Consider the following 13,815-nt stretch of genomic DNA (forward strand, 5'->3'; position numbering starts at 1 on the left):
CTCAGTATATAAGGTAATTTTGACCCAAAAATTATAAAAATCGGGTGCATTTGCTGATTGGTAGAATAGTTTTTGAGATATGGACTAAAATGGATCAAAATATTGCGATATCTCAGAAACTCGGCATCCAATCGTTAAATAAACCTGATTTTTATACGTTTTGGATCAAAATAACCTCATCCACCGAGTTTCATCAAATTGCAAAACCAAATTTTGTTTTCGTTTTTTCTCGATTCTGACTTGTGTTGCCATTCTTAAACGTTTGAATTTATTTTTATGAATTATGGCTCACAAACAATTTTCGATTCCTGTATATGGATGTTATGTGAATGTTCGATTTTCGTATGTAGGCATTTAGGTACACATTATATTATTTAACAATAATTAATATTGACTCAAACAACCCCCCACCACTTTCAATTTCAAATAATATCCCATCAAATAATAAATAAATAAAATTTAAATACTAAAATTATTGTGTACTTAAGTAATTGTTTTTATTAAATACTTCGACTGATTAGATCTCATAGATATACGCAATAAATTTTAGAGCCGCAAAGCCTTACATTTAAATAAGTTTTTTTTTTTTTTAATTAAAGCCTTTTTTGTGGTTTTTTAAAATAAAATGTTCACTAGTTTGTTTTTTTAATAAAAGTGTAAAAAAATGTTTTTAAAAATTTGTATTTTTATTGGTCTGTTTATAAATGTTTGGTGTAGTAATAATAATAATTTAGATTTACGAAGCGATTCAATTGTTTATGGATTATCAACGATTAATAGTACGGTTATTAACGAGAATACATTGTGTACAAAACAGTTAGATGAATTTGTTCATGCTGCGAATAATCGAACAGTATGGGCTTTGAAAAGTATGTATTTTTATTTTTTTTCTTTCGTTAATTTAGGGTATCCAAGTAATAACCGCTTCCGAATTACATGATACAGACAATAACGATTTTATACAATTCATTATCTAATTATATTTTTTTTTCAAAGTATCCTTAATAAAATAATACTTCGTTAATTACACTCGCTTCTGCGAAACGATTTTTTGTGGTGTTAAAAATGTAAATAAAAGTGAAAAAATAAAAAACAGTTTTCGAAGCGAATTCATTATATTCGCTACTATTAAGGAATGATAAATATTATGAGATGTAGAAATTTGTTATTTTCTTTTTAACAACTCGCATATATCGTGAAAGAAGCAAAATCAATTATATTAAGCCTTTTTTATATTTTGCAGGGTAATATAATCGATTCTAGAAGAGGGCTAGACAAAATAAAGTGCCCGACACTGATCGACCGACACTTTTTTTTATAATATATTATCTTGAAATTAACATGTTCTCTATGAGGCCGTGGTCTTATGGTAACGATGTCCGCGTCTCATGCGGAAGGCCACTAGGTCGAAAGCCAATTACGTCGAAACATTTTTTTTTTAATTTAAAAAATTTTTATTACAAATACATTAGTTAAAGAACATAGTTCCTACCGGGTATTCCAAGAAGCCCCTAACAATTTTTATTATTTCGCATAGTTTTATTGCCGATTTTATCTCTTTTACCTCCTAAAATATATAATAAATAAAATCGACCTCTTACTCATGTGGTAATTTTTCCCAAAAGCAATTGACATTGGCTGTTGGACTGTTACATAATACTTAATGGATTTATGAATGAGCAGATACTCAATTCATAATAATAAAATATTAAAATAACTAAGAAGCTATGCTTAATCTTAGTGAATGATGCGCGGTCTTAGTGAAATAATGCAGTGATTACCAACGTAATAACAATTCAAAATAATAAATAGCTTAGTATAAGCTCTAAATATTTTAAAATCAAACAGTTTAAATAACCCCGAATTCATTTCGATCTGACTAGAACATGCTCGAATATTAACGTACATTTCCGGGATGATTATCTAAACAAATTCCTTATTTCCCTCTTTTTAATATTTCTATCATACACAGAAAAATTAACTCCATCGTAGTTTTTATCGTCATCAAGAGTTCTGTTATAATGGAAGTCAAAGAGGTGATGTAATTAATGATCTTGTTTTGTATTTTAAACGATTTTCTCTACAAAATATTGTTACTTATTACTTTATTGATTATATAAATATTATTGCATTTCCTTTATAATCTAAATAGTTTTAATACATAAACAAGCCTTGGTGGATGTGACCTTTGGGGTACAAACCAATGAGCTTTCTGATTCAGACACATAGAATATTATACATAGATAACGTCAGGGATATGTTAGCCTGTAAGTGGATGCGATATGATGAATGAGAGAGAAGACAGCCAGTTAGTTCCTATGTATCCTTGGCATAGTCATATGTCATAATCATATGATGCATAGACATTATGTATAATGTAATCAATATCTAGCTAATAACATATAAGTTAGACAAGGACACATAGGAACTAACTGCTAGTCTTCTCTCTCATTTACCATATCGCAAATTTTAGGCCTTGGCCATTTGTACAATTATATTAAAATTTACTTTCTACAAATTTGCTTTTTAGAAAAATTTCAATTTTATCTACTAATATTAATATGGATTCTAAATTTGTGCTTTCTTTTCCCCCTCCCCATTTCATTTCAAAACTGAATACAAATCTAGTGGGAAAGATTTCCCACTGATTAGAACATCACCATCAGTAATTTCTGGTTGATCGAGTAATTTGTTTGAGAGTTAACATCACAACAAAACCTCTGGTCGCCTCACATAGACAAATTATACTACATACGTAAATGATTTTAATGTAAACACCCACATAAGAATAGTTTTTCTATTTTTTAGAAAAAATCACAAACTTTCTATCAGAAAGGTAAAAAAAAATACAAGGACTTACAAAAATATACTTATACCGTATACTTTAAAAAAACACATAACTAGTAAAATTGACAATTTATTTTAAAAATATTTAACTTTCCCGATTTGAGTAAATATGAAACTACAGGGGAGGTCAAAGACATCGCGGCCATAAATCATTCTGAAACTGATTAACGTTTTAATGCATATAATTCGATGGGATCTTTACTTTTGCACTACCTTGTTTGTATCAATAGTGCAATGGAAAAATTAGTTAGTTTTCTCCATGTTTGGTGAATGTTGTATAACTTCTTGTAATAACATTAATGATTTATATTTTTCTTAAACACATTCAGTCAGTATTAATTATACACTTAGATAAGAGTGAAAGTAAATGATAATCTGCACAAATTATCAATGAAATGCATATGTTTGATGCATTTCTTTGATGGCGATTGGCGATTTTTGATGCATTTTTTGATGACAATGTTTGATACATTTCTTTGGTGACAATGTTTAACAATATCACAATATCAACGCATATCGCAAACAATATCGCTCTCAAAACAGGTTTGATGAATCTGTATTTATTTATGGAAAGATCAAACAAATGTTCGATTATGTGTTAATTAGAAACTCATACTTCCCAATTACCATTAGAATCACAAGAAATAAGTATTTGTCGACATCGGCAGGTCAAGATCAATTGATGAATAACGTTTGACACACAAAATCTGTGTAAATTTATGTGAAAAACTGTGTGAAAAACCGGAAAAACCCGTTCATTTTAAGGAGTCATGAAAATACAGCGTGTTGGTACCTACTATTATTTATAAAATTTTTACTCATATTCAAGTTAGGTGACCTTTGCGGTATTGTCAAAACTTTTCTCCTTGATAATGATTCTCTTTACCTTTTTTTGTTCGAAAGAATCAATATTTACATCCATTAAGAAATTTAAAGTACTTTTACTTAAGTAGCGAATATATAATTTATAATAATTAATATTTCTAATTATAAACAAAGCAAAAAGGACTTCTTATTTCAAGAATAATAAGTGCTGAATAAATAAAAATAATTTAGAATTATATTAAATTATTTGAAAAAATAAAAATTTTCCATCAACAGTCTTTTTGTGAATGACAAGAATGTCACATGATTATCATAAAAAAATCAATATTATTGTAAACAAGTGAAAAAAACAATTGACTGAGTTAATTGTTAAAATACCATGTATAGACTGTGTTGATTATACTGTCAAATTACACATACATACATGTCACACATATATAACTGATATTTCCATATAAAACATATTATATAAGTTGCGCCTAATTTCCACTCGAGTAAACACTGATATTTACGAAAAATGTTTCAAACAAAATTTGTTTAATTTTTTGTAAGGAACATTTTTTATATTTAAACTTTTGTTCTATCTCTAACCGTTTACGAAATAGGTCCTACGAACCCAAGACCCATTTGTCCTGAGCACGCTGTATACAGACACACGAAGAGACAGACGGGCAGCCAGACAGACGGGCGGACAGACAATCGAAAATGAACTAATTAGGTGATTTTATGAACACCTATACCAAAATTTTTTTCGTAGCATCAATATTTTTAAGCATTACGAACTTGGGACTAAATTTAATATACTACTGTTTGTAAAATTCGATGATTTTTCTATATGGTTATACAACGACTCACGAGTTTAATGGACGATAGTTTTTGCGCTGGAATTAATAATAAAATTGGAAGCAGTGTCCAAATAAGTGTGCATGGTGAAAATATTTTTTTAAATAAAATGGTGAAAGTGCTGGGAAACAAAGAAAGCTTATAGTAAATAAATTAAATAATTAAAATACTTTGAGGATACAGTAATCCTCCGTTTTTGAGTTCGAAAATAAATAAGACTGTTTTAGAATATCTTTTCAAATAAATTCAACTAGAATCTAGAAGAAAAATTTCTTTAATTTTCGAGAATGGTTCACGAAAGAACAATATCTTAGTGTCCATAATGAAAATGAATTTAGGCAATTCATTTTGAAAATCATGCAAAAAATTGAATGCTAGAATTTGAGGTTTCCATTAGGGGATCCTGAATCGAATCCCGTTTGATCCGACTCTCATTTTTGTTTTTCAATCAAAATATGTTTGGTATAAGTGAGATTCGTAAATGTTATGCATATATATAGAGGTTGAGTGGCGTTTCAACCGGATTATTTGAGTTGCAGAACGGTAAAAAGTTTATATTGCACTAAAAAAACGAAAGTATGCAAATCGTTTGTAGCACGTGAAATAAAATTTAACAAGAATATCACATTATATGCAGTAAGTAATGAAGACTATATTTAAGCCCTCCGGCTCTCGTCTTTTATTATGGTCTAAATATTATGTATATGCATTCTTTTTTTTACATAACATTATTTTATTATCACTTCATTATTATTATTGCGAAATATATTTTATATAAGTTCAAATGAAAGTTATAAATAAACAATAAATTAAATAATTTTAAAGAGCCCTCAAGTACAGAAATTGTCTTATTGTATTATTATTTGGCTTAAATCAATCATCTATATACCTGGTGTATGTGGTTTTTATGTAAGGTGTATAAGAAAGACTTTATCTAGTAATAGAAAAAAGAACTAAAAGTGTTAGCTCGTATAGATATATAATATTTAACGGAAATATTGTTTACAATCTTGTATATTGCATACCATATGACATATTTACCAAAAACTTCAAAGTTTACTTAAACAAGTGAAAACAAACAATTTATCACATTACACATATATACACTCACTGTCAAAAAAAGTGCCACAGTTAAAACATTCTAAGCGTACTCATCATATGTTATGTTATAATAGTAACACTTAGAATGTTTTAAAACGAGCATTTTTTGTGACATTGAGTATACATGTCACACTTTCATAACTGATAATCCCATATTAATACATACTATAAAATTTGCATCTAATGTGTGCTCTCGTAAAGTAAACAGTGATGTTTACAAAAAAATGTTTCAAACAAAAGTTGTTTATTTTTTTGATAAGAAACATTTTTACATTTAAACTTTTGTTCTATCTCTAACGGTTTACAAGATGGGTCCTACTGACCCAAGACGCAATTGACCAAGACGCAATTGACCTATGATGATACCTTGATAATTTTTGAGTTATCGTGTTCACAGACGGATGGACGGACGGATAACCGAAAATAGACTAACTAGAAGATTCTATGAACATCTATACCAAAATTTTTTTCGTAGCACCAATATTTTTAGGAGTTACAAACTTGGGACTAAACTAAATATACTATATATATTTCATATATACATGGTATAAAAAGTAGGTATTTACTTGTGGCGCTGACAGCTTGTCGTTAAAGTCCCATAGGCTTTTTTAATTCATTATTTATATTGCACTGGAATTAATATCTAAAAGTAAAATTAATGGTGTTACTATCCGTAGGTACAATTTAAAAAAAAGCATACATTTTTGCTATTTTCCAAGGCTTTGCACTCAGTTTAAAGTTTTTGAAACATGTTATTTTTTATTTTACATTATATCTTAAAGTTCAGTTTATTAATCAAATATGACCCTCATATTATTTGACTGATAAGATTATTTAAATATTAAATGTTGTATGATTACTTTAGATACAGTATCTTCATTTATGACAACGAAATATGATTTTTTTAAAAGTGATCAAAGAATCGTCCATGTTTTGTATGAATATTATTACCCATTTAACAAAATTGCTGAAATATTAATCGGCACAATTTATTTATTATGTTGTTAAATTGTTTCGAAAGAATGCATTTTTCTTTTTAATTTTTAGCAAAAGTTTCTATAAAATCAAAGACGTAAGAAAAATCAAACATGTAAAACAGTAATCAAACACGTTGATGTATTGATGAATTCAAAATACATCGAATTAAAAAAATGACAGTTAATATTTAGCAAAAATAAACGCAGTGAAATTTTGTTTTTCATTTGGTATTTTGTGTATTATAAACTAAAGAATATTAAAAAAGCATATATTAATCATTCTTACAGACCAATTGCCTCAAAAAAAACTAAAATTTAGGCGCACAGGCTCATTATGTACAATAACCGTATCATATACAAAAGGTATTAAAAACTATCAAAGAATTTACAAAATAATTAGAACTTTCTAAATTAAGTACTTACATCTTTTACAATTTACTTTTATTGAAAAAATATGGTACCTCATTAAATATTTATACATTAAATCAATATTTACCTAGTCTGAACTAATTCATTTACTTCCATTCAATCCATCAATCAATATTACTGATTAGATAATCAATAGAAGAATTATTATATAAAATATTTCAAAATATTTTATTACATTGCAATCAATAGTCATCGGCTAGCCTAGTAAAGTTTAATGATGGTAAGGCACTTGTCTTTAGTGGTACAATTTATTTTAGTGGTACATTTTAATAGACAATCAAAATTTTATTGCTAGTAAAAACTGAATTGATTCCAATTTGAAAAACTTAAACAATTTGTCAAAAAGGATACTTTTTCATTTTTTTACTGACCCTAACCCCCTTTTGTTAATAAAGGTACATAAAAAGTCAAAAATATTTGAATAGTTTTTGCAAGAATATTTACAAAAGTTAGTATCTTATATGCAACTATCATTACAGAAAAGTATAAAAATTGCCTATCTCGCTCTTAAACCAAAGAGACTACAACGAGCAGTAATTAAACAAACCCAAGAGATTTCAATGTATGATTAGTAAAACTTAAAATCTTTATATTAATTATTTTTACAGTAATCGATGCCAGTGGTACTCCTGGTTCTGGATTCTTATGGGGCAATAACTTTTGGGAAGGAAACCATGTTTTATGTTCATACATCACAGATCGTATCCCGGTTACAGTCAGTCCAAAATTACCTGTACGACATAATATTACAGATGATGATTATGCTCCGTATCCGTTACACTTTTTTGGTGCATATATTTTACAAAATTCAGCAATACAACAACGTTACAATACTAGCGATTTCGAGGTAAAATATAACAGAACGTGCGAACTTCGAAATCAAGAATATATAATTTGATTTTGTATGTTAAAGGGTAGAATAACACTTGGCCTTTGTTTACCAGCATCATGTGAACGTGATGAAGTGAAACAACGTTTACAAATTTATTTGGATGCAAATCTTTTATATTTTCAACGGTTGCATGATATCGAAATGAAAGTTGATAAAATTAAGGATTTGGATAAAGGTTTTCGTAGTGGTACTTGGCTTTATTCGATGTCTTTTAAATTAACGCTGTAAGTATCTAAATTTTTCGCATATTTAAATTTCTAGACAAGCTTTTGCAATGATAGGCGCAATCACTGTTTTCGGTTATATTTATCAAAGAAAGTGAAAATTTAATCAATCCAAGGAAATTGAATTATTTAAAGTTTAAAATATTTGATGTAAGTAAAAACCGTTTAAAAACTCGTAGAATGGGTTCAAGATTAGTCAAAATGGATGGATTTTGTTAGATTTTGTGAATCGAAAATTTTTATTATCGCTACGTTCAAAGAAGTACACAAATTTTTAAATTCAAAAGGACTCCGCATGATTAGATAGAATAATGGCTTTCTGTGGAACTTTTTCAAACCGCCTCCAAAATTTTCTTTGGATCGTTCTGTGCGGAGTCCTTTCTAAATTTCATGACTAATTGGTTCAGACTTAGGAGAGAAGTTAATACCAAATTTTCTTTACTTTATAACACTTTCTTTACTTGATTCAAAATAGTAAAATTAACCTCTCCAAAGAAAATCTCCATTTGAATATTAAAATTCAATAATTTTTTTGCTCATTATTTCTTTTAGGATTACATTCGCATTCCTAATTATAATGGCAATAATTGGAACCACATATGATGTCAAATTAAATAAGGCTAAAGATTTAGCAAAACAAAATTTGGAAGACGCAATTGCTAATGAAAGTAAAATAAATGAAAAAATACCAAGTGAGTATTTTCGAATGTATTTTACAATCCGAAAAGTTTAAAATATGCAAATTTCCGTAATGAATAACAAAAAAATTATTTTTTTCTTAACAGGCGCAGTCGGGCAAACATTTCCACCTGTTCTTCAAGGTAGCAAAGCATCACTTAGTATGGGCAGTAAAATTTTGTTAGCATTTTCGCTGAATTCAAATATTAAATCGTTATTTAAAACAAAATCAGATCCAACTGGTGCATCATTACCGTTCATTCATGGATTTCGTTTTGGAAGCATGTGTTGGGTAATCACTGTGCATGCAATATTGTATCAACGTGATTTTATGGCGAATACCGTTGTTGTATATAAATTATCTGAGCTATTTTATAATGGACCATATTCAAATGGTGAATTGTGTGTTGATAGTTTTTTCTTTTTGAGGTAAATCATTTTTGTGGATTCTATGGGAGTTTTTTTTTTATAATCTAATTTGTTTACCTGTTGAAACAAATTAGATGAGCAAAATTGATATCAGTCTTTCAATTGATTGCCTAATTAAAATGGCATATTGGATTTGAAATATGTTAACGAGTAATATATTCCGGGTATTAAAAAGAGGATGCCAGATTTTTCTAAACATTTTTAAACAAAAACTGTTCTGAATCCTAAAATGTAATTGTAATTTTATTGAAGAACATTAGAACATCATATTAGTAGCTTTATATTGGTGAAATAATTTTTAAAATCGATCCAATGGTTTTTGAGTTTATCCATTACAAACAACAAAGTAGTTCCTTTTTATAATATTAGAGCATAATTACATTATGTTTTTGCTGTTCTTAACAAATTGTACAATTTTTATTCGCCTACGATTAAGCAATTTTTAATCGCCTACGATTAAGCAATTTTTAATCGCCAATCATGAAATGTTCTTTGCTCGTGTCAGCATTTTGATTCAAAACAGTTCTCGAAATATTTAAGAGATTTTCATATTATACTAAATATAAGTGTATTTCTATTAGAAGATAGCGATTATCGATTAAATTAGTTTATCAGAATAAATCTGAGTAAATATCTAAATAAAAAACAACTCCGTTAGACAAACCAGGACTTTAAAATTGAATCATTTGATCTAAAGAAAAATAGTTATTTTATTATTTGTAAAATTAATTTTGAATTCTTGTTTTAGTGGTTTTTTGGTTGGATATATATTTTTTAAATCGAATATGAAAAAGTTTGGTGATGTTTCGTACACTTTTTCACAAAAGTTATTACATTATATGGTATCGATTTTATCGAGATATTTAAGGTATGTATGTGTGATTTTTTCCAAAAACACTTAATTTTTATGCCTACAACATCCATTTTGAGAGACTTGTAAATCCAATAATTATAAAAAATGAAGAAGTATAGCCAATATTTTTATAGTTATGCATTATAAGTTGCCTAAATTAAAATGTAATTTGAAGAAATAATATTGTTATACATTTTGGATGATATAATTTATTAAATTTTCTTTGCGATATTGTTTAGATAGATATTAGAAGTTTTGCCAAATGTATAAAAATTATAATTTTTTTTCAGATTTACTCCAACTATATTAATATTAATTATATGGGCCATTGTAAATTTTCAATATTATCAAGATTCATTTTTGGTAGAAATCGATGAACGTGTTCCAGATAATTGTTCAAAATATTGGTGGCGTAATATATTGTATATAAATAATTTTTTTGCATATAAAGATATGTGTTTATCATGGTCTTGGTTCCTTTCAGCTGATATGCAATTTTTAGTTCTAACAACGGCAATATTATTTTTTTCATTAACGTAAGTTAAACTAAATTTTCTATGTCAAAATTTAAAGCTTTACACAGATATATCTAACAAAGTTTTCGGTAAAACCAAAATTGTATCCTTTTAGGACATTGTATTTTCAATTTATTTTTAGGCATTTTACGGCGGCATTTATTATCATGATCGTTTTAGCAATTAGCAGTTGTTTAACTGCTATGTATATTTCATATTCAATAAAATTTATACCAACGTAAGTAAAAAAAAATAAAAACTTGAATTTATTATAAAATTATTTGAATATTTTTAACTTCTTTTTAAAGATTAGATGAAAATTTAGTTACAATCGATTATCTATATGAACCACCATGGACGCGATATGGTCCATATGTTATTGGTACATTAACTGGATACTATGTTGTCAGATTAAATGGAGTACTTGATTGGAAAAAGGTAATCATTTAAATTTAATCAATCATCTACCGTCAAAATGTTTTAACCAAATATCCCAAAAACATATGATGAATTTTGTGTTTTCCCAATGTTTCCACCAAATTCACAAAGTCTTATGTGTTTGTGATATACAGGATGGACCATTTTAATCTATACACCTAAATATGTCGTTTTGTAATTGACCAATTAAAAAATAACTTATACAAAAGTTGCTATATTGCGAGTATACAGCTTCAACTGATTAATATTGTTGCAAACTAATGGCAATAAAATTATCATGGCCAAACAATTTCTTTTTTTTTTTTTAACTTAAAATCACAATATTTTCACTTTTTCACCAAAGCTTCAAAAATGGCGAATAATTTCAGAAGATGATATTTTTTTGCTTTCAGTCAACAATAAAATTATGCTGGGTTCTTGGACCATTACTGAATCTATCAATATTGTATTGCCTTCAGCCCGATCGAAATTTGTCAGTGCCGGTAGCAGCATTATATACTGGATTACATCGACCATTATGGGGAATTGGTTTAGCATGGTTATTTATTGCCTGCTCAACAAATAATGCTGGAATAATTAATAGAGTATTATCCTATAGAGGGTTCGTTCCTATGAGTCGACTAACGACATGTGCATATTTATTGAATCCTTTTTTACTATTGTCGTATAGTTTAGGAATGGAAGAAGGATTTTTCGTTGGACAATTTAATATTGTAAGTTGAAAATTGTATTATCTTTTTTTTGAAAATAGGTTTTGAAATATTTTCTCATTTCTCAATGTCCAAGTTTGTTTTGTTTCAAGCAACCGTTAAACCACAAACCAGATCATTTTACGATTGAAAAACAAGTTTCTGGGATATCAACTTTCGTATACAATTTTGGACGATATATTAGAAACTAAACTAACTTTTTAGGATAAAATACTATACACAAAATTTTTATCCAAATGGGTAACAAAAAAAATTTTTCCTTAAAAAATCGATAAAATCACAAAAAAAATTTGGTGAATAGTGATATCTCCTAATGGTGAATAGTGATATCTCCTTACGATATTCGCAAAAATCCCAAACAAACAGGTATTGAGGATAACTTGACAAATGATAAATGGCTCAGGAATATCATACACCCAATTTTTGTACTTTTTGGGTCAAAATTACCTTATATACTTAGTCTTATCGAAATTGGAGATTAAAATAATTTCTCGGTACAACTTTGAAAAAATCGAAAAAAACGCAAACAAATTTTTGTTTCAAAATTTGTTAAAACTTTGTTTATAGGATAATTTTAACCTAAAAAGTACAAAAATCGGCTTAATTTAACGAATGAGTAAGTAATTATTGAGATATCGACAAAAATCCATGTATTTTAATTTTAATTACAAACATTTATCCAAAAGACACAAAAGTCTGGTTTTTTCTGGAATTTAAGGACTATATCAAGTTATCGACTAAAGAAATTGCTGTGGAATATCACCCCCGCGTATACGATTTTAATCTTCTTATAGTTTTCTATGCATATGAATACAAGATACAATCAATTATAGTAAACCACAGTTTCGATTAAGAATAAAATAAATAACTTAATAAAAATAAATAATATAAGAGTCACTCTTAAACTAATTAATTAATTTATATATATATTTAAATTAATGATTTATTTTTCAGGGTCGTACTGGATTTATGTTAATATTTGTAACATATTTAACAAGTTTCTTAATATCGATATTTATCGAAATGCCATCGTACAGAATATCAAAACTAATTTTATTTGAACAATCACATAAACCGAATAGTAGTAGTAATAAAGATTTAACTAAGTGATATAATTTGTAAATTTTCAATGTGTTCAATATTTTTGGGAATTTTTTTGAGGCACAGATTCGAGAAGCCGGGAAAGTGTCCTTTTCTAGAACCAGGTGTTGCAATTTTGGAAGACATTTTTTCGGAAAGTATCCTTTAGAAAAAAGAAAGGTAATGTTCGTGAAAATTGCCCAAAAATGTTTACTTAGAAATATTAGAAATTTGATAGTATGAGCTAAGGATTCTTCATGATATAAGGGTTCTGGTAATAAATAACCTAAACCAACAGTAGAGTTATGGGTGGGCCATCACACCGTTTCGAGATAAAAACGTCTAGAAATGTCTAGAAACGTTACAGAATTTATTGTAAAATGACGCCTGTGATAAATTCGTTTAATCGCCCTTCAATCACTCTCCGATATAGTGAAATAATTTTTTTTATTTTACACGTTTGATGTTTGGAATCGAACCATAGACCATATACTTACTATATCGTAAGTTCTAGTCACCAACCTACAGATCAGGAACACTCTGATATTCAGAAACAGACCATCATAAAAGGACCGTTATAAAATAAATTGCCTCAAATATCTTCCCCAAAATGTTAAACACCTTTTACTAGACAATTTTGTTTTCTTTTTAATTTTTGTTAATAAATTATTTATTTTATGATTTTTTTTTTAATTTTTTCAAAAAGTTATTGGAATGACTGTTTAAGTTTAAGTACCTGTGTTTATAAATAAAATCTAATTTTTCAACAAAAATTTAAATGGCTTATTTTATGTCCTAATAAATTTTGTTAATTAATAATAGTAAGACAGAGAGACAACATTTTTTTTCTACCAACATTTTACATGCATGGTATAAAAATTATCAAAATCGGAGCTTCTATTTTTCAAAAAAAATATATAACTTAAACATATTTTTAGAATTGACCTTTTTTGTGTGAAAAAAATTAACATAAC

At 27.7% G+C, this 13,815-nt stretch overlaps 1 protein-coding gene across 1 annotated transcript; it reads left to right on the forward strand.

Annotated features, from left to right (window-relative positions):
- Window positions 1-645: 645 nt before the first annotated feature.
- LOC123299890 (nose resistant to fluoxetine protein 6-like) lies at window positions 646-13,467 on the forward strand. The gene is made up of 11 exons (XM_044882295.1): window positions 646-869; window positions 7,631-7,869; window positions 7,936-8,138; window positions 8,691-8,830; window positions 8,924-9,245; window positions 9,994-10,113; window positions 10,389-10,634; window positions 10,756-10,851; window positions 10,922-11,051; window positions 11,444-11,764; window positions 12,716-13,467. Exons 1-11 carry the CDS (start codon window positions 665-667, stop codon window positions 12,869-12,871), a joined length of 2,178 nt encoding a protein of 725 aa, XP_044738230.1. The 5' UTR covers window positions 646-664; the 3' UTR covers window positions 12,872-13,467.
- Window positions 13,468-13,815: the final 348 nt, after the last annotated feature.

The sequence above is a fragment of the Chrysoperla carnea genome, chromosome 5, assembly GCF_905475395.1.
Source record: "Chrysoperla carnea chromosome 5, inChrCarn1.1, whole genome shotgun sequence".
Classification (NCBI taxonomy): domain Eukaryota; kingdom Metazoa; phylum Arthropoda; class Insecta; order Neuroptera; family Chrysopidae; genus Chrysoperla; species Chrysoperla carnea.

What these genes read in the sequence shown, in the direction of transcription:
- LOC123299890 (XM_044882295.1), top strand. Translation starts at nt 665, where the DNA reads ATGTTTTTAAAAATTTGTATTTTTATTGGTCTGTTTATAAATGTTTGG. An exon ending in AATAAATGAAAAAATACCAA is followed by an intron (nt 8,831 to 8,923) that starts GTGAGTATTTTC and finishes TTTTCTTAACAG; the next exon opens with GCGCAGTCGGGCAAACATTT. An exon ending in GAGTACTTGATTGGAAAAAG is followed by an intron (nt 11,052 to 11,443) that starts GTAATCATTTAA and finishes TTTTGCTTTCAG; the next exon opens with TCAACAATAAAATTATGCTG.